Below are 24,492 nucleotides of genomic sequence, written 5' to 3' on the forward strand. Positions count from 1 at the left end.
ACTTGAATGTTGTTTAAATCCCTCTGTGATAACAAGCTGTATCTCCAAAGACCCATTAAAATGAGTAGAATATCTTTGGTGCTGGCATTTATTTCTCAAAAAAAATCACAGAAATACAGGGCTATAAATGGAACAGAAGAGTCACACAAAGCGAGGCGTTAACTCACCCACTGGTGATGTCGTCGGCCCTGATGTTCTTGCCCAGCACATCGCCGTCGCTCATGTAACCAGTGGCATCCATGGCGATACCCTCGAGGTCCATGTCGTCACCGGCCTTGTCGGCGATGTCCACGTGGCAAACGCCGCTGCCGCGCGTGGCCAGCTGCCGCCGCAGCGGCGCCGAGTACAGGTAGCGCGCGGCGCCCGGCTCGGCGCTGACGAAGCGGCTGGCATTGCCCCGCGGTGGGTAGCCATTGCCCATGGATGGCGCATCGCCAGCCTGCAGCCGTGGGCTGGACTGGCCCAGCCGCCAGGACAGCGGCGTCGGCCGCCCCGTCAGGCTGAGGATGCTGCGGCCACTGATCTCGGTGGTGACGTTGGTGTCGAATGTGGTCTCCAATGTGCTTGAAGGGAGAGATGTGGATAAAATCCCTTAGGGTTTTAGCTTTTACATGCTTCAATTCCTGTACTGCTTTAGTGTATAACTCTAAACTCCATATGGAGTGTTAGCTGACTTCACATTTTGGCCAAACAAAATGATCCCTCTAGACCTGAGATTCAAATCACCTCACTGCCTTGGGCCCAAAAAGTATAAACAAAAGTGAACTGAGGGGGAGCAAACTGGAGGTATATGACATCATTACCTGAAGCTGTAATTGGAGAATTAACTGCCAATATGCAAATGGACCAAACTTATAACTATCTGAAAAACTCATGGCCATCATTCATCTTGGGTGTAGCCTCTGGAAGGCTTCTGACTGCCCAAGGGGTGCCTGTTTAAAGGCCTTTAATAAATACCCACTTTATTCCCTTAATCTTGTCTAGCCTTTGTTCCAGGTAGCCACCCCAAGGCATCAGACACAGTGGAGCAAATGTGGCTCTTACAGAGAACGCTGTGTGAGATTTCAGGTGCTTCCAAGGCCCTGAACGCTCACACAGTTACTGATCATACGCAACAGCACTAACAACTGACTACTGCAGCACCTGGGGAGATCCTTTCTTTTCACTTTTCAAGTCCTTCCCCCCATGTTCCTAAAGAGACTCTTGTACCCAAGCCACCATACATGCATGCTCTACATACTTAAGAAGACTTAAGCAGGGCTTTAAAATGGATTATCCACAGTATCAAAGAGTAACTTTCTCATCTTCAAGCACACATAACTCTATTACACTACGGTTTTGCCAGTCTAGGCAAAGAAGTGGGATAATAAGCTGACTATAGGAAAACCTGCTGAAGTTCTATTTTTCTAAAAGATTTCCTTTTATTGTCTGCATTCATGATAATTTTAACTCTGGAGATGTGCCCAGCACCAAAGGGAAGCTACTTCTCCAAGATGAAGAGGAGTAAATGAAAAAGGTAAGAAGAAAGCCCAATTTTTTATTCTTCAGAATATATTTTGTATATTAACAAATCAATAATGAACGATGAGCTGCTTTGAAGATGTTCAAACCAAAATCAGAAAAAAACAATAAATTACTCATATATTCAGGAGTTATGTGTATTTTAAAAAATACTGGCCATATTTATATATGAAACCCTAAAAATGGGACTACACCATGAGTTTTTAGGTGATGTGTACAGATTGCAAGACTACACCCTAAATACTCATAGCTGAATTGTAGTCAATTTATTTGAGGCTAATCCATAGCTGCAACTTCTCTTACCCACATGAGCTCCTCTTTTCCTTTCCTGCTCAACTAAGTGCTACTTTTTAAAATTTATTGTGGGTATTAGTAAAAATAAACATCATTGTACCATTCCCAGTGTTACATATAAGCAAAAACCTCTGTATTCTCTGGTTATAGTAATTAAACCATGAAGAGCTGTCACATTAATTGAAATTTACAAAGAAAAACAGCTTTGGGATTCATCTTTGCAAGCTCTTCTTCAGTTTTAGATACAAAGCCAAAACACAAAGCGTTCCCGCAATAAACTCATGTAGGGCTGGGGTACAAGGGTAAGGCACCAAGTGTTAGGTAGGACCCCAACCTCATTAGGGGCCAAACAGCTTATTCTCCAAAACATCCTGTTCAACACTGCAAAGATCTAACTTACAAAATGTTTAGATGTAATAGCAATCTTTGTTTATTTACAGTATATTTTAAATATTGCTGAAGATTTGCAAATGCTGCTTTACCAAAAAAAAAAAAAAAAGCAGTTTAATTCAGGGGATGACTAACAATATTAGAAGAACTTGTTTGTCCAAAGTTTGGTCAGGAATTTAAGTTATGCACTTGATAATATGGGTCAAGCACAGTTCACCTCTCACTTAAACAAAATATTACACATAGGGGGAGAGAGGTGCAATGCACTGAAATTACTCAACACTAAGAAGAAACATTTTGAACTGTAACTTATATTCAAACATCACCTCACACATTTAATAAGAAGTGATTATTCTTGACCTTTGAGTCAATCCACACCCCATGCCATCCCATCAATTCCTCTTCATACATCTCAATAACCAGCAAACATTATTTAAATTCTGTGCATTAAAGACAAAAATCACAAGATCAGTATCTCCCACTGTCAGTGTTAATAATTTTTCTAAGGATGCAGTGCAGGTGTAAGAGATGTAAAGTAGAAGCAGAATTCACAGAATGACTGGGTTGGAAGAAATCTCCAAGATCACCGAGTCCAACCCATGCCCTAACACCTCAACTAAACCACATCCAGTCTCTTTTTAAACACATCCAGGGATGTGGCCCCAGGCAGGCCATTCCAGTACTTTATCACCTTTTCTGTAAAAAACCTTTCTTCCTAATATCTAACCTATATTTACCTAGACGCAGCTTGAGACTGTGTCCTCCTGTTCTGTCAGTTGTAGCCTGGTGAAAGAGACCGACCCCCACCTGACTACAGCCACCCTTCAGGAAGTTGTAGAGAGTGGCTTCCATTTTGTTACGGACCCAGAAGTGCCCTTACCTGTGGGTGATCTGGGTTCCCCGCAAGCTGGACATGGTTTCCTCCAGGTTCTGCCGAAGGTCAGCGATGTTCTTGACAGTTCGCAGCCGCCGTGTCTCTGGATCCTCTCCTGCAGGGAAAGGAAGCCATGAATAAGGACCAAGCAGGGAACAGCACAGAACTGAGCTGCTGCCTATGCCTGACTCAAATACACTTTTTTCCTGACTTTTTAAGCTGGTCAGGATTGAGATTCCGTTCCCCTTGGCAGGCACCTGCCATCATCACATCCTGACCGAAATAAGCTCTGCAGGGTTACTGCACAGGCTGCCTTTGAGATGTTGTCAACTCCGTTTAAATTCTGGTTAACTTTCAACCTCATTAGAATATACACTCCATCAACACCACTCTTTCTGTCTCATATATTGACACAATTAACGTTAACCTGACACAGGCAATTTCTCCAATGCTGTGTTTTCACTAGATCTTCTTTGTCCTATAATAACAGCTTTCCATAAACTAAACTGTGCTGACTGGGTGGCTGCTCCATGCTGAGTGATGTTTCAGGTAAAATAACAAAAGGTCTTGCTTGTCAACATAACACAGTTACTGTTCCTAAAATGTGCTATATGACACAAAGTTGGGGGATGACTTAGTTTTCATGGCATTTAGAAATCCTGTTCTTTAACGACTTTGTTCTAAAACACATTCATGTCCTGCTCCTTAAAAGTAGAGTTTATGTACACAAAATATAAAGTCTTCCTACTGTTTCAGCATAATTTCATTTTATCAAATTAATAATTTAATTAGTGCTTCAGCATAATTTATTTACGTGCTCTCAGCTGTCAATTTAGAAATGTTTTGGTTGCTACCTCAGCTGAGCTTTATAGGGTTAAATCCTCTAAGAGGCTAAAGAGATGTGAATTTCTAGTAGTGCCAGCCTATCCTTTGTAAGCTGAAAGCTGAAACAGTAAACCTCAAAAAAACTGTCACAAAGCTTCTGTTTGATCACAGAAAGGAATTCTTTCATTCTAAAGGGTTTACAACTCATGACTAAAGAAAATATCACAGTAAATGTAAAACTTTTCACATTTTGTATCAGCCTTCTTTGTGCAAGTGATGCATTTTTGAGCCGCCAGGATGCTGGGCACCCACACAATTGCTAGTTTAGATGGATATCTATACATTACACACAACAGAAGTGTGAAGAACCATATATAAAAAAAAAGCTGTTGTTGGAACTTTCTACACTCTTTGCTTTAAATTTCATGTTTCTAAAAGATGCCAGATTGGTGGCACAGAAAATCCCACTCACACACTGTTGCCTACAAAGCAGCAGTGCTACAAACTACTGACCAAAATGCTCAGTGCCCATGTGAGCATTTTTCTTTTAATCAGTCTCTAGTCTCTGGGAAATCATCTCCTGAGTTATAATTCACTTAAGCCAGAGGGTCAAACAATTATGGTCTGGCTGGACTGAAAACATCCACCTAACAAGACTGATTACTTTAGCCAGTGGGTCTCTGGGACAGAAAACATTTTCTATACTCGTGGATCTACAAATTTTTTTAGTAAAACACATAAAATATTTATAGGCCTTCAGCTTAACAAATGTCACAGTGCTCTTTTACAGATCATTTCTCTCACAGATGTGAAGGCAAATTGTAGGTAACTTCATAGGAAAACACACAGGAGACAAACTAAAGCAATTTCTACTGAGATCACTCTTATGCCTAAATTGATACCGAATTTTCACTTAAATGGCATTCCATTGCTTAAATTGAAAGTATACTTTAAAGACAGATATTGGATAGTTGGCCCCTAGAGCTTAATTCTGAAATCACTTAGCTCCTCATTAGCAGGCAGCATCCTTAAACAATTCCGCTTCTATTCTTCCCTTCCTATGCTCTCTTTTGTTTTATATGTGCTTTTAAATTAACAGCATCAATAGCTGCTATGCAGGGAGAGAAGATATCTGTGCCTTATTTCTTCTAATTCCTTTGGGCTGAGGGACTACTTTGTTTAGTTCTGTTTCCCCCAAGGCCCCTCCATGGATGCTGCTGTCTGTCTGGCTGTGCACAGCTGGGGTTTGCATCTCCCTTGTTTGAGTTTTTCAGCTGTCTTCCACCTCTGGATGCCAAAATGTACATATTCTAGTTGAGTAATGGTTACATAACATCTTTCATTAAAGACTGAAGACATTTGTGATCTAGAAGCATTTTTCAGTGCAGGCTGAAATACATCCAGCCCAGTCAGTATGATGATTAAGAGGTAATGCTGAAAAAGTTTAAGCAGCTGGACACTGTGTTTCTTACTTGCAACTCTCATATTTAAATATGAACCCAAAAATGTTCTCGAGGATTTTATCCCTTGTGCCTTTTATCTGCCTTTTATGTAATTAATTCACTTATGCATAAATTGCACACACAGATATTTTCACTTAGGCATTCCTGCAGCCCTTTTCCTCACCAGTGACTCTGCCTCTCACCTTTGCCATCAGCACACACGTAGTATTGATAGAATATGCAATGCAGCATGAAATGAATCTCCTTGTGAAACTTTTAGTCACATCACTTTTCCAAGGAGGGCATTTGGTTTCAAACCCCACATTAAACTGGGGGCCACCAAGACTAAGTAGATGGAAAAAAACTGAGAGATTCTACAGATGAAATATCCTGCAACAGCACACAGTAAGCAAAGTCATAGATATTGCTGAAATGGGGACAGGAGGAGATCAGACCATGACCTTAAAAACACATTTTAGATCATATTAGTAGAATCTAGTATATTCTAACCGAATATGGTTTCTGAAAATCAGTGTGTTATATTGGTAAGCTTAATTTATTTTTTTAACTAGCATATACTTTTTACAGTAGCAGGAATTCTAGATATATACACCAGGTACTTTCTAATTTAGACTACTCATATTCTAGCCACAACCAATTTCAGCTTCTGTATACTGGACACAAGAGTGTAGTTGGATTTTGGTGCCCAATTGCTGCAAAGGCTGTTTCTCAAATTGATCAGATTCATGTGAGTGATAGGAAGATTCCTCCAAACCAAAACACCAAGGAAATGAACACAGTCTGTTCTGTAAGCTCCATAATGAAGTTTTAAAATCTAAACAATGCATATGAAATGCTTAAGAATTATTAGGAACCTTATAGTAGTTTAATCCTAAAAAATGCTGCACATCTTATTAAGCAGGCAGAATTCCTGGTGATTTCAAGAAATTTGGGGAGCACACTTGTGCTGAATTTAAGCATCTAGAGTTCAAATTATTGACACCCGGTTCACTGCTGAAGAGCTGAAAGAAATAAGAGTTATTAAGAATGAAAACAGTAGGAATAAAATCAACTTGCTGTAGCCCATTCTTATTTAACCAGACCACAGCCAGTAATGGGTCATGCTGCAAGACCTACCTGAGAGATCTTCAAGGGCAGGCTGGGCAGTTTTGACATAAAGAGCAGAATCCATGCTGACTCCTCCTGTGCTGGCCTCGGCTGTTACGTTCCCTTCATTGTCTGTCTGAGATCTGGAAAACAAAACAAAACAGGGATGTGCAGCCTCTCTCCATCCAAAGTATCTCAAGTTTAACAGCAAGACGAGTGCACCTGCCATCAGCCACTCTGTCCCACTCTCCAGAACACACCAGCAGACTGGTTTTACATAATTCATTAGTCCCATGTTGAATTATGTCCTAGAAATGCAAACAAGCACTCAGCTGTAAAAAATAAAAAATTCATAGTCAAAGACAGGCTTCACAGCTCATCAGACAGGGTCTTAAAACACTTGGATTTCCAGATGTATCTTAATTATCAATAACAAAAATTGTTGTGGCTAATCTGATCCTCTCCAATAAAGTCTGTATTGCATGAAGATAAAGCAGGGAGCATGTGATGTCATGTTACACTCCTGCTAGGTTCTCTTCAACATCACTTCCATTGTAAGAGAAATCACTGGGCAAAACCAACTTCAAACTCCAATTTATTTTCTGATATTATGGCTGTCAGGTAATGAAAGGTGATGTAAGGATCTACTGTCAGATTTGAGTAAGATACTGTGACTCATTTCACTTTACTAATTGTGCTGTGTTTTGCTCAGAGCCACACCAACAGGCAGCTGGAAGTTCTCCTGCCCCAAGGGCAAGTGCTGCTGTAAAAAAGTAAAGACACAGTGGGGAATTACTATTGCAATGCTCCTAATTTCACCTGACTCTTACAGCCGGATGTTCTGCCTGGAGTGGGGGTAAAACAACTGGAACGATGCCCTGTTTACAGAGTTGTCTGTGGCAGAAAGAGAAGGGGCCTCTTGTTCTTTTGGTGTTCTTTTTGTAATAACACAAAAACCAGCCTGACTCATCACCCCAGAGTCCAACCTCCCCATAGGGAGGTGAAGATGTGGCAGACCTGGTAAAGTACCTGATGAAGGAACCAACAATGACACCACTGATAACTGGAGATGCTGGGCTGACACAGCTGGCCAGGACACACATGACTGACGCTCACTTTGTACTATAAAAGCCCAATTCCACTATTTAATGGCAAGGTTTTCTAACACACCCCTCCTCTGAGTATGTGCAGAGCCCTCCTTGAGTGGGGACATCCTGCAGGGTGAGCAAAAGAGATGTGCCCACAATCATTGGTATGGGTGAATAACATCAATCTCTACTGAATAAGTGTTTTAATATAACTTCAACATAATTCCTTTGATATTGTTACAATAATAGTGAATTATACTATACTAGTAAACATGGCTGCCTGTACTGTGTAGTAAATAATTCTGATTGAGAACTATTAGTCTAATCATTATCAAAATTAATAATTTATTTTCATATAAATATATCTGGTTTGCCGTCCTTAATCCTACAGTACAGTTGAGTTACATGAAGTTCAATTACATCTATACAATCCTTCAGACATGAACAAAGTTCACACAGTCTGGTGCTAAGCCTGGCTCCAGCTCCATCAAGAACTCCTCTCTGAGAAGGAGTTTAGAAAGCAAGGGAGTCCTTTCTACACCTCTTGACTCAATGGGAGAGCTTCTCTAAAAAACATTGTCTGAAACTCCCTTTCTGCCAGTGACAACCCTATACAAAATGAAGGACAATTTTTTATGTCTTTTGCTTTTAAAACTGCATCAAACCCAAACACAAAGTCTACAGGCAGCTGAAAAGAACAGATTAAAGTAACCTAACTGATGTCAGAAAACACCTGAGCCTTCTACTGCAATGCATGAACAAGTGCATTTTGCAGACTGAAATAATGCCTGGATAGTAAATATAATAATGTGTTATGTTTGCCTTGCAAACCAAAATAATCTGGCTTTTCACTTTCCTTTTAAAGCTAACATGATTACAGAGTTTCGCCTTTTTTCCTCCAGTGCTGAAAAGTAAACACTGTTTTTCAATTTTCCAGGTAGCTTCATTCCTGGTTTTCATAAAAGGTCAAATAAATACTGTGTGGAGTTTATCAGTATGTTTAGATTATAGAAAATGTATGGACTGCATCTGCTTTTACACGTTAGATAATCGTATCTGTGTTCAGACTAAGATCAATACCAACAATGAGGGAACACTGTGGTGATAAATTTAACAACCCACCTCAAAAAAATTCTGCTTCCCAGGTCCCCTGGCATTTAATTCCATACACACAAGGAGAATTCTCAAAGGAGTCAGAAGACTCAAGAATTGCTCTTACTATTCTGCATTCCTACACAGGCCTTTGGCATCCCTCTCCTTCAGGCTCATTCCACTGACATTCACTCTTATGCAAAAGATGTGACTGACCATTTTTTATGCTACATCAGCCAAGAGATCCAAGGCAAAAATGGGCACAGTAGAGCTGAAAAAACCATGGTACAGGGACAACAAAAATTACCGAAGATCATGAATAGAATCTCTACAAGTGAAAGCAAAAGAGACTAGGACACCTTAGCCTAGAAAGGACACGTCTTAAGGAAGGGAAGGAGGTGAGAAAGCTCTTTCAGATCATAAGCAGCAAGATGAAGACAGAGCAAACGCTTGCATCCTCTTATTATGAAAGAGCTAAGCAGTGTCATGAAACCCCCATCAGATGGCTGTCCAAACCAAAAATCCCATCCTCTGACTGAGAAACTTGTGTCCCAGTCATGCTGTGTCCTTAAGAATCCCTGCTACTGATTTCCCTCTTGTTACTTCCCTACTATCCCTGGGATACTTCCCTTATGTATCCTCTACTGCCACTGTCACAAAGAAGGTGCTTCAAATAGAAAATTGACTAGACAGAGCCTAGCTGTGACTTCTTTCGGCTGCTCTTTCCTTGTCTCAGGGTTAACACATACAACAGCACAGACTTCTTGTCTGGCCTTACTTAAATAAAAGTATTTTTATTTTATTTTTGTTTTGTTTAATTTCCAATTCCTGCTTATAGTGAGGCAGCTCCACCACTGTCAGCCACAACAAAGACCCCCAGAGCACCTTGGCATTGTTACCACTTTCAAAGCTATGGTGCACGAAACAAACCTGATACATGTTCTTGTACCCTTCAGAAGAGCAGCACCTGGTCAAGGAGGTGTTCAGATTGCCATCTTTCCTGCTAGCAACACCAGACACAATCATTATTCCCCCTCCTGTCTATCACAACTTCTCACACCATCACTTTTTGTGAAAATGCATAAATTGCCTACATTCTTGAAGCAAGAGACTTCTCCATGATGTAGTGTTTACCTTGCTGCTTCTCCCCCCCTGGAAGCGTCCAGAATGATCCTTCTGGGCACCCTCTCCCACAGCCCCCGGGGTGTGTCCCGTACCTGTACATGAAGGGTGCGACGGTGGCGGTGTTGGGGTGGCTGTATTGCTGCTGGGGATGAGGTAGCTGCACGCTCACAGTGTTACTGCCCGTGCTGTGCGTGGTCACCGCGGGCCCGCTCACCGCCTGGCTGCTGCTGCTGCTGTGCAGGCCCCCGACACCCTTCCCCTCGGAGGAGGCCAGGCTGGACGAGGAGCTGGAATGACGGCTGTCCAGCTGGGACTTCTGATGTGAGAGCCCCATGCTGGCTTTCCCGCCACGGCTCCTCTCGCCTTCCTTTGCAGGAACAGGGGCGCTTGAGGATTTCCCTGTGGTGTTTTTCATTCCTGGTTTTGGTATTCCGCTGTGCGAAGGGGCAGAGGCCTCCTTCTTGGCACTGTTCAGCTTCCCTCCTTTAGGGATAAAGCTTGCAATCTTGGAGGACTTTTTTGGCATCTCTGTTGTTGTTGTCTGTGCTGTCTGTTCTTCTTTAGGTTCCTCCTTCAGCTCCAGCTTCTCAGTGATGGATGTTCTCTTTGTAATGTCTTTACTTTTATCCTTTTCTTTCTCTTTTTGTTTCTCTTTCTCCTTCTCATTACTCTTTGGAGAACTTTTCTTATTAGTCAGCGCACGGCTAAAAGTCCTTTGTGCAATTCCCTTGAGTGCAATTTTTGGGCTGCTGGACATAGATCCTGGGTTGCTCACATTCTGGTTGGTGGCATCGATTTCTTCACTCTCCTCAAAGCTGAGAAGCGCCTCCAGCTTTTCACAGCTGTTGTCCCGAGAGCCTGGACACTCTGGTGTTGTCCCGGACACTCCTGCTTTGGAACCCCCTTTGCTGTTGAAGAGTTTTAGTTTTTCCAGCATGGATTTCTGACCGTTGGGAGCTGTTTTGGTGATTTCCGATGGCTGCTTTGGAGGCTCCGCTGCTGGCTGCTTCACGGTGAGCATGGAAGACGTTGCTGTGTGCTTGGCACTGAGGGACTTGCTGCGCCAAGGTTTAATAGCAGAGCTGGGCTGAGGGATGGCTGAGGAGTTATTGCAAGGAACAGCACTGCCGCAGCTTTGAACTGAGGATGAGACATTTTCATTCATTCCTGTGGGCTGGGAGGCTGTGCTGTCTGCAGGCTCTGGAAAAAAACCAGAGAAAACAACCCAAAAAATCAACATAGTAGTACCTGGTATTAGAGTTACTATGAGATACTTTCTGTAATGAAACATCAAGAATTTCACACTGACAACATTAAAAAGAGACATTAGTATTTTCAATGTCAGTGAAACTCGGAGAAAATAAAAGCCAGCTTTCTTTTCCTACCCAGCAGAGCAAAAATGAGCTCCTACTGTATAATTTACATTTACTTGCTGTTTCAAGAAAAAGAAAGAAGAAAAAGAACCTCTTTCAATTCAAACCAAAATGTGTTCTGCAATGTGCTCTCCCTTATTAAGTCCACAATACTTTTTCATTAGCAAAAAGACAGCACTATTTTGTAACGAAGGGTTCCCTCTGCTTTTGGCAAAATACTTGCTGTCCAAGTTTGATTCTTAGAAAAACCTCAAACGTTAAAAAATGCAGGAGTAAGGAAAAAAGTAAAACTGAAGTCCTTTCAGTTATTGGGGGTGGGGGTGGTAATATCTTCACAATGCAAAGATACAAGAAAACTCCACGTGCAAAAATAAAACCAATTGTACCCTTTTGTAAAGAACCTAAATTAAGTACCACCACATAGCCTAATACAGCTGTAAGAGAAACTTGTGGCAGTAGCTTACAGCCCTCCCCCACAGAGAAAACAAATCTATTATTTAGTTAATTCCTCCTAATGTTATTTGTTCTTACTAAGACATTAGTTCTGAGCCTAAAGAGAGATTGAAAAATCACACTCACCTACCAGTGGCCACTTGTCGGAATCAGCTCCTCTTTGCAGAGTTTCCCTTTTGAAGATGTTACTCCCTCAGTTATCACAAATATGTTTTCTGTTAAACTGCTCATGCTTCCAATTAAATTTTGTCATCTGTGTCTGTTCGCCTGCCCAGCAGCCTGCTGGGGATTAACGGCTCTTACCTATATTTCCCTGCCCTCTAGCACGAAAGTAAACTGTGTACAGAGCTGCATTTTTTTAATTCAAAAATCAACAGCAGCGGAGAGCGTGCGTTCTCGGCAGCAGGAGCAGCCCTGTGAATCCAGCTCTGTAAATCACGAGCTGCTGCAGCCACACAGGGACTGTTTTACCTCACTTTCAGTTGCTCAGTGAAGATACAGCTCTGTTAACCTCCCTCCTCTGATCCAAACCAGATCTACTGAAGATTTAAGTCTCATACATCTTCCTGACTTAGCACAGAATCGAATTTCTAAGAGTATTAGAGACTCCTTAATAATAAACTCAGCCATTTCACATGGTTATGGACAAAGTGGAATAGCAGGAACTAATGATACTTTTAAAACTATTACTGAAGTCAGGACTTTTAACCAGTAACTAACTATTATACTGGCTGGTTTTACTAGTCTTTTTCCTATGGCCAAATACCCACATGGAGCTGGAAGGAATCAGGAACTGGATTACAGACACAGACAGGAATCACGCTGCTTTTAAACTTGTGCCACCTGCTGACTTCCACAGTATTGTTCCTGTTTAACACAGAAGGAAAATCAAGCCACCAAATATCTCAAACAGTGATACCATCTGGCCTCTCACTGCTCTGCTCAAGCCTGCTGAATTCAACCCAAAGTGTTAAGGAGACCAAAAAGATAATGGCACAGGAATCAGAGAATCATTAAGGCTGGAAAAGACAACCAAGATCTAGTCCAATCATTAACGCCGGACTGCCAAGCCCACCACTCAACAACATCCCTAAGCACCACTCCCAGACCTTTCTTTGAGCTCTTCCAGGGATTCCACCACTGTGGGAGGAGTCCCAGTGACCCCTAGTGTGACCTGACACAGTGCCCTGACACAGACACAGAGAGGAAGGAAGGTGACAACCTCTTCACAAGCTGCCAAAGTTCCTCACTCTGCTTTCAGAAGCTGCACCACTGCTCTTTCCTTCATGCCTCTTACCATACACTGCTGCTTTGTTTTTGTTTTCATTTCCTGAAGCCCTCCTGCTCATCACAGTGCACTTCCCATCCCCACACCACACCAGGCTCCTTTTGCATACTCAGAACAGGAAAGCCTTTGTCTCAGCCTGCCTTCCACAGAAGACATCCAGCAACCAAGTGAAAGCTTAATGAAAATCCCAACTGTGCATATTGTACAGTTCATTTGTATAGATTATTTTTTAAAACAGTAATAGCCCATCTCAATATTGAGATATTGCTATAGGAAGTGGAGATTGACAGTACTTTCAACACTAAGTTCCTAATCCACATGTCTTCTGGCCTCATCATGCTAAACAAATCTCAGCACAAAGAACAGCCATGCCCAGAAATCATCATAACTGTGTGGAATTCATGAACATGCCTAGGATGGATTTACAACCAGGTCCCAGGACAGACCCAATGTACTAAACAATATGGGCAGGGAAGCCTTCACTTGCTCAGAAAAACGGGACTGGGGCAATAAAAGGGTGACAAAATAAAAATTACCGTTAAGGGTTGCATCTATAAAGTAGAAGAGCTGGTTGTACACCTTGTTACGACAACATATGCAGGCACAAAAACTCAGCTCGTGGTCTGAGCATGCAGACAACTGATTTCTTAGGAAAGAAATCTGCCTTCTCAAACAGGTGCTTCACAAGAGTTTGAGAACAATACAGGAAACGTGTATGGGATGGACAAAGCCAGCCTGCATCCCCCAGCACTGAGAGCCTACGCAAAGTCACTCACCTGAGACAAGAGGGATCTGAGAGCCAGATCCATAACCTGGCTGAGAAGTCTGACCCTGTCTCAGACACTGAGCTGGCCGTTAGGTCATGCATAGCAGCAGAGGCCACCACATCAAAACAGGGCTCTGACCAGCTCCACAGCTTTCTTCTGGAGCTCAGTGGAAGGGGTTGCTTAATTTGGGACCTCAACTACATCCTAACAGCACAGATGAATGCTGCAGTTCACAGACTTCTGGGAAAAGATGCTTGGCTTGGATCAAGTGAAATGGCTTGTTTACAAATCCCAAAGCACTGCACAAAATTTATCTCCCAGCAAAATCCAGAACTTTTCAATTTCTCCTTTTTTTTATTTAAATGTTTTCAGGAAATATATTTATTTATTTATTTATGTTTGGTCACTGACTAAAACATGTTTTTCCCAGTTTACTTGTTTATAAACACAATGCTCTCTTTGTCCCAACGCCCCCACATACACCCTCCTGTCTGGAAGTGAATTTTCCTTCTGTTGCCAGTGGCGTAGGAGGAGCACAGTGCAGCTCCATTTACAGACATGTCAGAGAAACCAGAATTAGGACAATACTATGACTGTAACATTAAAAAAATAGAATATACTGCAACAGTAATTTTCAGAGTGTCTACTTAACGTTTTCCACAAAGTGAATTCTGTGAATACTGGATGTATGCACCTCAAATTAATAAAAAATATTCACAAAGTCTACAGTTAAGCAGCAACACTTTGGGAAAGGAAAGAAGGTACTTTCTTACACAGCTGCAGTGGATTTTGATTTCTACTTGGGTCAAATACAGTGAAACTAGAAATTGAACAACCTCAAGTGACTTATTACATTGCACCATGCACAGTTACTGCAAGAAATTAAAGGCTCACCCTAAAACACATGAAAAATTGCTCCAGCTTAAGAAAACTTCAGGTTTTCAGACTCTCTGTTTCTTCTTTACAAACAAGCACTGGCTCTTTTACTCCTCTGGCCAAGTTTGGTAAGCAAAAGGAGTTCTGCTGCAAGAATGCAGCTTCAAATGCTGGGTTTCCTAATGAAGCAGCAACATGAATTCGTGGAGCACACATCAGCATGCAAAGGGGAAAGTTTTATTCAGCACAGTATAGACCCTTCTTTCATGAAAAGCAGAGTAGGTTTCATGCATTCAGTTAATAAGCTTATTATTTCCCATGTGTTCCTTTGTGAGGGAGGTATTTTCTTTCTTCAGCAACCTGCATTAACTAAAACTGACTATAAAAGAAATGTTTTCAAACTCAAGCTACAGTTTACAATAAATAATGATCACTTTCCTCTTTTCAAAGCCAAACCTTGGCCCGAAATCTATTTTGTTCCTAGTGTTCCTGTTAAAAAAAGATGTTGGTGGTCCAGTTCCAATGCCAATACACACTGTAGCATGGGTAAATCTGATTTCAGCAGCTCCTGCAAAGACTGAACTGCATCTGCAAACCCACCCGTGTGTGAAGAAGAAAAAAAAGAATCTGAAAGCTTATGATTTAATTCTTCCACAGAAGTCTTTGAGAGCTTATGCTATAATAAGGTCAGGAGAAAATATATGCAATTTCCCATCATTTCTCATGTTCACTCTAAGTAAGTGGACTTTGATTTGCTATAACTGAAAACTTTCAAAATCCATCATTATAAGCATGAAAGGCAACATCCAGACAAAGGATGTTCTCATAGTTACTCTCCTTAGGAGGGTCAAGAACTTAACAGCATTTTTACTCATTTTTGAATGAACAAACTTTTATTTTTTATTTCATAACTATGGGAAAAGTTCTTACGAAGAGAAATATCTTTTAGTCCAGCCTATGGATTAGATAACACATATGAAAGCAAATCCACAACCAGACTCTAATCTAGGAAATAAAAGCAGCTCTGCCCTATGACATTACAGTGTCGGAACTGCAGAAACCACTGTGGCAGTTTCATAATTTCCAATCTAGAAGAATAAATGGCGAATCTTGACCCTTCCCTTCCACCCACCAGAAGACTATCCTTTAAAGCACTATACATAAAGTCCTACAGAGAACTTTTTAGCTGAGTTGTTCTCTTCTCCAGTGATCATTTATCAAACCCTGTATGTATGGAAATGTCTGCATTCCTGCCAGGAGCCAACTATAAAAATCACAATCTTTCCATAAACCCAAATCACAAGCAGGTAGAGCAGAACATTCCCAACAAGAACGTCCTGGCACTCAGTTCCTCCTCAAAATAAGCACAACTCTTGTGGCGCACAGAAATTTCCATTTCAATTTCCATTGTAACAGTGAGAGAATTGCAGCTGGCAGGAAGACACTGGCTGACCTACCATCGAGGGGTGCACATGGCCTCCACGCACAGGACAGCTGAAGCTTTCTTTTCTCTCTTCTATTCTGGACCACAAAAACCCAACAGAATTTTTTTTTTAAAAGCAGAGATGCCAGATAGAGAAATTCTGTATAACCTCAGAAAAGCCTGAATAGGGAACATTTTTGCTTTGCTGAGGATGAGACCTTAGAATCATAGCTGGAACCACAGCTGGAAGAGACCTTAAAGATCATCTCCCTGTCATGGGCAGGAGGAGCACCTTCCACTACACCAGGTTGCTCAGGACACTTTCTAACTGAGCAGAATTGTTTCCTTCAACTTCTGTCCACTGATTTTCCCTTTAATGGTGATTAAATCCACTGTAACACAAGAGAAAAACTACCTTTACTCCATGACATTTTTCTTCCCTTCCATCACATCTACTTCTTCAATCCCAGTGCTGTAAACTGTGGAACTTCAACAGCAGTTCCACGCATTCACAGAAATGTGTCCTACCTCTGAAAACCCTAACCAAAGCCCAGGGATATGTCAGAAATGCAACTTCCACCTTTCCGTCAAGCTGCCTCCATTCACACAGAGCTCCAGCTCATGGAACAACAGTTCTGCTGTTGGCTAGCTCACTTAGCCAAGACTCAGCATTTTTGATGAGGTGAGGGGAAATAAAACTGGAGCACAGGCAGCCCCTTTTCTCATTGTCTCACCATAACCAACTAAGACATTTGAATTCCTTGTTGTTTTTGTTTAGCTACTGTAAAATTCAAAATGCTGTTGACACGAATGCCTAAGATAAGGTTGGAGGGACCTCTGTTGACCACATACTAGTTAGATGATCATAAAAATAATGAAACCAAGTTGACTGTGCCATTAAAAACAAGTTGCACTCTCCATTTTATACTAGACAAATACCATTCTTTTCCATTCTTCTCCATTTCCTTCTATTTGTACAATTTAATCCTCCAAGATGTCTCATAACAGACTTGTTCAAAAGCATTCATGAATTCCAGGCAGGAAGCCGTTATGGAATCTTTCATTAGACTATATATTTAGCTGGAGTGGACAATATGCACAGTTAGCATATTGTCTGACACATCTCTCCTGCAGGTTGTATGAAATAGGCACTACGAAAATCAGTGGTCTGAGAATTGCAGTCAGGAAATATTCCCCATTTGTATCAAAACCAAATGACAGACACATACTACAATTTATGGTGGGGTCTTCTTCCTTTCAGTTCTCTGCTGCCAGGCACAGATTCTTCAGGAATATTTGGTTATAGATGAGGAACAAGCAAAAGGCTCAGCAGAGAAGCCACAAATGAAAGGGCCCAGGGAGGCTGAAAGTGCTCCCAAACAAGGAGAAGGGGCTTCTACAGATGTGGTAGAAACATGCTGGCATTTGAGGAAGTCTGGGATGTAGCACCACTGCTCTTTGCTTTCCCATGATTTAATAGTGAACCCTTGTTTCCATGGCTGTTTTTCTGGCACACTGCACTCAATAAACAATAAATTTATGAGAAATTGTAAATATTTATTTTAAAAGGAAACATGTAGGCACTGCAAAGGCCATGAAATGCTGGACCAGCTCTTCAGCTGGTATAAATTAATGTGGTTCCACCACATCCAATGCAGCTATGTAGATGTACACAGGGCAAGAAGCTGCTTCTCAAGGTTAAATTTTACTTCAAAGCTACGGATCTTTATCCTCATGAACTGTACTGTTAAGAACATGCCACTGGCTAATATTTTTTGGATATTTTTTTCCCTGAAACTTTGTTTAAATATATTTTTGCCTCATTTTATGTATTTCTAAAGCTTACACCAGCTATGTTCGAAGTCCTGTGGTCTTGTAAAGCTCCACTTCAGCCATGATTAAGCCTTCAGCCAGGCTTTGTCTAGGCAGAAGAGGACATATTTTTAAATGCCAGATTCAGCCAGCTGAACAGTTGTAAAATTAAGCACAAATATGATTCACGGCAGACTCACATCTTGCCCTATAAATATGCCATGCTGCTTGCTATTTCCTGGATGTCTTTAAGCTGTTTGATGGGCACACACCCAACATAAATATGTCACTGACGATTTACTAAGATGAGCCAATCTTTCAAAAGCATATTTGATTAGAAAAGGGTGCAAACAATACCCCAGGATACACATATATCTCAGCTAGCCAAAGATGAGTATTTTGTTTGACACTAATAACTCTTGTAAGGGTCACCTTCTGACACAAGGCAGGAGCCTTATGTCTGAGGAATTTCTCAGCATTAATACATTTGGTAAATTGGAGAAATAAACTTGAGTCAGTAAGACTTCATTCACTGAGGTTGACTGAAGAGGTGTGTGCTGAGAAAGAAGAAACTGAATGCATAAATTTAAAAGATCAAACCATCAGCTGTGCGACTTCACTGCGGGAAAAGGGAGTCACAGCAAGAATGCAGCTGCATGCTCCATAACGTGGCACTAAAGGAATACAAATGTCACCCAGAAATGCTTTAGGAGTATCCCATATGCAATCAGAGGCTTGGAGAATCACAGGAGAGAAGACAAAGAACTTAACTACTCCATGTTGTTCAGCAGCAAAATAAGGCATCAGGTGGAGTGCTTTGTCCAGCTCCAGCGCTCCTCTAAAAGAGACTAACAGACTGGAAAGGGGCCAGTAGAGACCATCAAGACATAAAAGAGATTTATCACATTAAAGGGATTTATCACAAGAAACCTATAAGAAAAAGGATGGAGTAGTAAAGATTGCTTAGTCTGGAAGAGAAAAAGCTGAAGGAGACATTTTAAGCCTTCAAATACGTGAAGACTTACAAACAGGACAGAGATCAAGGAAGAGCAAAAATATGCCTTATTTTTAGCCACACAGAATGGTTTTATATGTATGTTTTTAACAGCTGCTTTTAAGACCAAATGGACACTGGAAGGGATCCAGTTTAAGAGATGGTCATGTCCCTGTCATGAGACATTTCAGAACAGACTTGTGAACACACCTGTCAGCTGGCTGAATGTGGCATTTACAAATATGTCCTGTTCTACCTAAACAAAGCACGGCTGAAGGCTTAATCATGGCTGAAGTGGAGCTTTACAAGACCACTTTGAACGTAGCTGGTGTAAGCTTTAGAAATACATAAAACAATGCAGAATTTTTTTCTACATGGATACAGTTGGTTTTCCTTCAGAGCTGGAGCACAGATTCCCCATGTTCTTTACAGATGCAATTCTACAAATAAATATAGTATAAGCTGCAAACTTGTGAAAATTTTAAGCAGAGTTCCTTAAACAGAGTTAAAGCCAGGAACCATATCTGTACTTCAAAGTCATGACTCAACAAAAGAAAGTACCAGGTTCCTCAGCATATCGTTCAGATTACCTCACGGTCCTTCCTTTCTCTCTGTCTTTTGTTTTTACTCTTGCATCATCAAATTCATGATCACTGTACTATAGTCAAGGCAAAATATATCACCTTGAGCATTTAGTAAATACCTTCAATGTTTACTGTATTTATAAAACTGGATAGGGTTACTCCAGCATCTGCTTTTGGTAGTGCACACAGCAGAACAACAGAAATCACCCATTACTCTGGTAATGGATTTATTGAGACAAATCCTGTAAATTTATTTTACATGTCAGACTTACAGGGAAAACCCTTGGTCAACAAAACCAGAGCATCTCTTGAATGCCAGCACAGAGGAGCACATACACAGCACCCTAAACACTAAGCAGAATATGATGTTTGCTTCGTGTCTGACCTAATGAAGCACTGGAACATTTTTACAGGGTGGGATGACTGAAATTTAAGTAATTATCACATTTTCACACTGTTGAGACAATCACATTTATTTCCAGTGAAAATTTGAAAGTGTGGGCAAACTGGTTTCACATGTTGTGGACTTATGCCTCTTTAAAATATAAAATCTTTTCTACTTTTGCAATCCTTTTAATCTTAGTGACTTTTGTACGGTCTTATCAAGTCATCATTTCAAAAGGAAATTTAAGATTCATTCAACATTAGATTAATTTCTTAAAAAATTATCAAATTCATTTCTAAAGAAAGAGAAACAAAAAAATAATACTACCCCCAAGGTGGATATAGAAAAGAGTGAAAGTAACTGTTTCAAGAAGTCAAAGGGAATTTTTTCTGAGCCTATAAGAACATAATTTTCAGTCATAAACAAAGTTATAGCTACCCAGAATTTTAAATAAATAAATAAATACATGAAATTCATCTTACTGTTATCTGTTGCACAAGCCAACAGTTTAATTTTGTAAAATCCTATCTTTCTGACATCCATATACTGTTCATTCATAAGCACAGGGATCTTTCCGTCTCAGGAATTCTACCTAGTTTTGCTCATCTCAAGTGAATTGCTAAGATCTTTTTGCTGCTCTGGGTTTCCAAAACTTCCCTTACTCCACCTGTCCTCCCAGTCTTCCCAGCAGCCTCGCAGAGCTGGGCCCAGCACCAATCCACTGGCACAGCTAAAAACAGGTTCAGTGATGAGCTGGAAGTTGGTACCAAAAGGGTCAATGCCTTTTCAGTATCAACTTTAGTGCAAGAGAGTCCTCAGCTGGAAATCCTCACCCTACAGAGGACATGGGTTGAGACACCAGGCTTAAATTTTCACATTTATATTCTATCTGTGTGCCATTGGATCCTGAAGTGACTCACTCATCAGAGAGCACTAGAAAAACTAACTTTGGGGGTTTGTATGGACTTTCCCTTCTACAAGACACCAAGCACCTGAACACTTCAGGACTAGCCAGTCTTTGATTAGTAAAAGATGTAATTCAAAACATCAGAGTTATTGTAACAATGGTTATGTAATAACAGAATCACAGGATAGTGGCTGGGTTGGAAGGGACCTGAAAGATCACCCAGTCCCACCTCCTGCCATGGGCAGGGACACCTTCCACTATCCCATTTTGCTCCAGGCCCCATTCAGCCTGGCCTTGAACACTTCCAAGGATAGGGCAGCCACAGGAAAACCCATGCCAGTGCCGCACCACCTTCGCAGTAAAAAATTTCTTCCTTCTAAACCCACCCCCTGTCAGTTCCAAGTCATTCCCCCACATCCCGTCACAAGCTGCCCCGTCAAGCAGCCCATTGTAAAAAGCGTCTGTTCAGCCGTCCCAGTGACCTTCTGCCAGCACTAGGTCAGCTGGCTCCATGCCACAGGAACTGCATCCAACATCCCAGCTTCCTACTGCAACTATCCTGATAACTATCCCTGCACCTGAAGCATAAAAAGCCTTCTCTTTCCCATTCAGACTGAATGCTTCTATAAATGAGTAGAAAATTTTTTTAAATGCTGCAAGACAAATTTCTATCATGCTCAGAGCTCTTTTTTCACCACTTCTGGGTTTTGTAGTTCTTATACTATTACTGGGCACAAAGACAAAAGCCGGGGGTTTGTCTCTCTTTATAATTATTAATTTATTTGGAGTGGAAAAACTGCAGGAGGTTAAACAGAATGTTTCCAGCAAGGAAGTTTGTGCAATGCCACTTGATTATCCTTTACTTGGTACAGGAGCCAAATCCAATCATTCAGAATATCAAATATTTCATCTCAATTTACATAAAGCTACAAAAGAAGACTTGTCCTCCATTTTAATGTGCTTGAATGAAAGATTTTTCTTTCAGGTAAACTTTCCAGATCATCTATGTTGATCTTAAAAGACAAAAGGGCTCAGTAATTTCTGAGCCAAAATTGGAACCTCTGTCTGAACACTAGCTCTGGGCAAATATTAAATTCTGACTCATGTCTGATTTAATCTCTTCCAATGGCTAAACACCCTCATTCTTAAAATTTCTATCAAATTTGTGGTCTTAATTGGGCTAATATCAAATTCCTGAGAAATGGATACTCATACACTAACTGTTGAGATAAGGAAGAATTTTTATTACTATAAATGTCACTGCAGGTATCTTGTAGGTAATAAGGGAACCTTGTAACCTTTCTTTTAGACATATAACATAAATTAACCCTTTAAGTACCAAACAGCAAAGTAGATTTTCCAAAGCTCTATTTATGCAGACCTCTTTCTGTTTTATCAGCATCCCTCTGTTTCAAAGCCCATTTGAATACTACTGAATATCTTAGCCTTCAAGACATTACCCACAAGAACTCTGAATTTTGATCTCCTTATACACATTTCTCACCTCACTTTACATGAAGATGAGAGTTTTTCCTCTCAGTCACTAAAGTAGCCTTTTTTAATTGAATCTGAGGGTTTGACATAATCCAAATCTGCAATTTTAAATGACCTTAAGCAATGGTGAGTTCAAGACAAGCTCAGTATCACACAGAACCAAGTAATGGGAGTGTACTGTCATGCATTTTTGTATCACTACAGGATTGAATATGAAACATTTTTATCATCAGGAGTAGAAATTCCAATGGCTCATTTCCAGATGTAGGATTTTCTACTCTTTCACAAGAGAGCATTTAGAGAAATAAATATGGATTTCCTAGTTCATGAAGTTGATATGAAGATACTGATTTAATTCTGAAGAGCCTCTCCTGCTAAAGCTCTGACAAGATTTGCCATGGCCTCTTGAACTGTGCCCTTGAACTTGGTGCCCTGCCCTCTTGAACCTGATAAATATAACTGCCTACATAGAGATTGCACACATTTTTAGCACACATGGGGCATGTGTAACCATACACCAGTTTGCCCACTGGAATGGGGATGACATTTATTTCCTTGCTAACATTTTGCTGATGGTAGTCAGTCCTATTTTGATAACACAAAGTTAGAAAGTTAAGAGAAAAGAAATTCCTTAACTGTCCTTCAAAATGCCTTAGTAACTCTTCATATTTAAGTAGTTTACACTTAAGAAAAAATTTAAAAGGAAATAATATTTATAGGTATCAAAATGTGGTAACCAGTCTAGGTCACAAGAACCCTCTGGAGATACTCCTTCCAACCTTCACCTGAAAGCAGGAGATGGGGTTAGCCTGGGTAACCTGAGATGAGGTTATCCAGGGCCCTGTCAAGGCAAGTCCTAAATACTTCCAAGCAAGTGAAATCCGACCCCTTCTCTGGACAAACTTCTCCAATGCTTTATTCTTCTCATAGTAAAGAATTTTATTCCTATTTCCAGACTTTGTGATTTCCCCTAAAGGAATGTGTGCCCCTTGAACTGTCATCACACATCCTTGTGAACATAGTGACTACCCTTTATATATTAAAAGACAGTTGTTAAGTACACAAAGTTAAAAATGTTTACCCAAAATTTGAAAGAAATAAAATAAAATAAAATAAAATAAATAAATAAAATAAAATAAAATAAAATAAAATAAAATAAAATAAAATAAAATAAAATAAAATAAAATAAAATAAAATAAAATAAAATAAAATAGGGGAGCACACACTTTTCTTATCTCCTGCCCATATGGACACTGCTATGAAAACAGTTATTTATTTCACCTCACTGTCTGAATCTGTAGGCATGTATTCTTGGTTTTGTTCCTTTTTCTGATATCTAAGAGAAAACTGACATCAACCTACCTTCTTTATAAACCTGAGAAAAATAAACATTTCCTTTGATCTCAAGTAGAAATGGGCAAAGTCTGGTAATATGGCTTTTTTCCTACTGATATTTTACTTAACATTCAATCCATGGGAATAGTGTAATTTTTCCCACAGATGTCTACTGCCCTCTGTAGGATTATTTTAGACAAAATATTAGGAACAAAGTAGAAGAAAAAAATAAAAAGAAAGCATGTAAGCAAGTATGTGACAGTACTTATCACACCATCCACATCATGGTGGAGGTGGCTTATTAAGTTGTTGTCTCTTACAGCTTCATAATTTCACTGACTTTATAGATTTGACACAAGTAATAAGCAGAATATTCCCAGCCAACACCATCAGACTTTTGAGATTGCAAAACGCAAACTGAGTGCCTGAAGAACAGTAAAGACAACGGGTGTATGGGGGTGCCCAGAGCTAGTCCAAAATCCCCACCATTTTGCAGAACTGCAGGCTGCTTTCACAGCATGTCTCAAGAGACCCCTACTGTGTGTAAGCAAAACACTGACATAAACTCATGAGAAAACTTACTGTATCAAAGTCTTTACTGAAGTTGTAGGCTTCAATATAGTTAAGATTCCTTCTACATACTACCTAGGATGCAGTTCTGGTCCTCATTGCCATGGATAAAAAGTAGATTAATGTATTTTAAACTGCATATGCAAATCAAATTTTGGCTGTATTTTATCTGGTGATCCTGTCAGACAATTAGAAAGATATGGTAATGTGGAGCCTCAAAGTAACTACTAACTGCACACAGGCATAGAAATGCAATGCTCATTTGCTTCTCCACATTCATTAGAAAAGTTTTTGATAACTTAGATGAGTTCAGTAGTGACATGGGAAGTGTCTGATGCCTTCCATGCCTGTGGTGTTCAAGGACATTAAAGGACAAGGAAGTAAACCAAAGCTATTCCTACATAAGCATGGGCTAAGTAATGCTGACAATTCAGAAGAGAACTGGCTCCAGTTGTATTGAAGGGATTAAGATG

At 40.4% G+C, this 24,492-nt stretch overlaps 1 protein-coding gene across 11 annotated transcripts in view; it reads right to left on the reverse strand.

The window, feature by feature from the left end:
- The window catches only part of NAV2 (neuron navigator 2), a 385,274-nt gene that overhangs the window by 93,237 nt on the left and 267,545 nt on the right, over positions 1-24,492 (reverse strand). For 10 of the 11 annotated variants that reach the window (XM_064426226.1, XM_064426225.1, XM_064426222.1 and 7 more), the window contains 4 exons: positions 9,851-10,958; positions 6,484-6,596; positions 3,086-3,194; positions 168-563 (listed from right to left, as the gene is read on the reverse strand). In XM_064426226.1, coding sequence (XP_064282296.1) covers positions 168-563; positions 3,086-3,194; positions 6,484-6,596; positions 9,851-10,958 — 1,726 coding nt within the window. Of the gene's footprint in view, positions 1-167; positions 564-3,085; positions 3,195-6,483; positions 6,597-9,850; positions 10,959-11,710; positions 11,852-24,492 lie in introns of those variants that run through there. The other variant, XM_064426228.1, reaches the window with a different exon arrangement.

The sequence above is a fragment of the Passer domesticus genome, chromosome 6 (genome assembly GCF_036417665.1).
Source record: "Passer domesticus isolate bPasDom1 chromosome 6, bPasDom1.hap1, whole genome shotgun sequence".
Classification (NCBI taxonomy): domain Eukaryota; kingdom Metazoa; phylum Chordata; class Aves; order Passeriformes; family Passeridae; genus Passer; species Passer domesticus.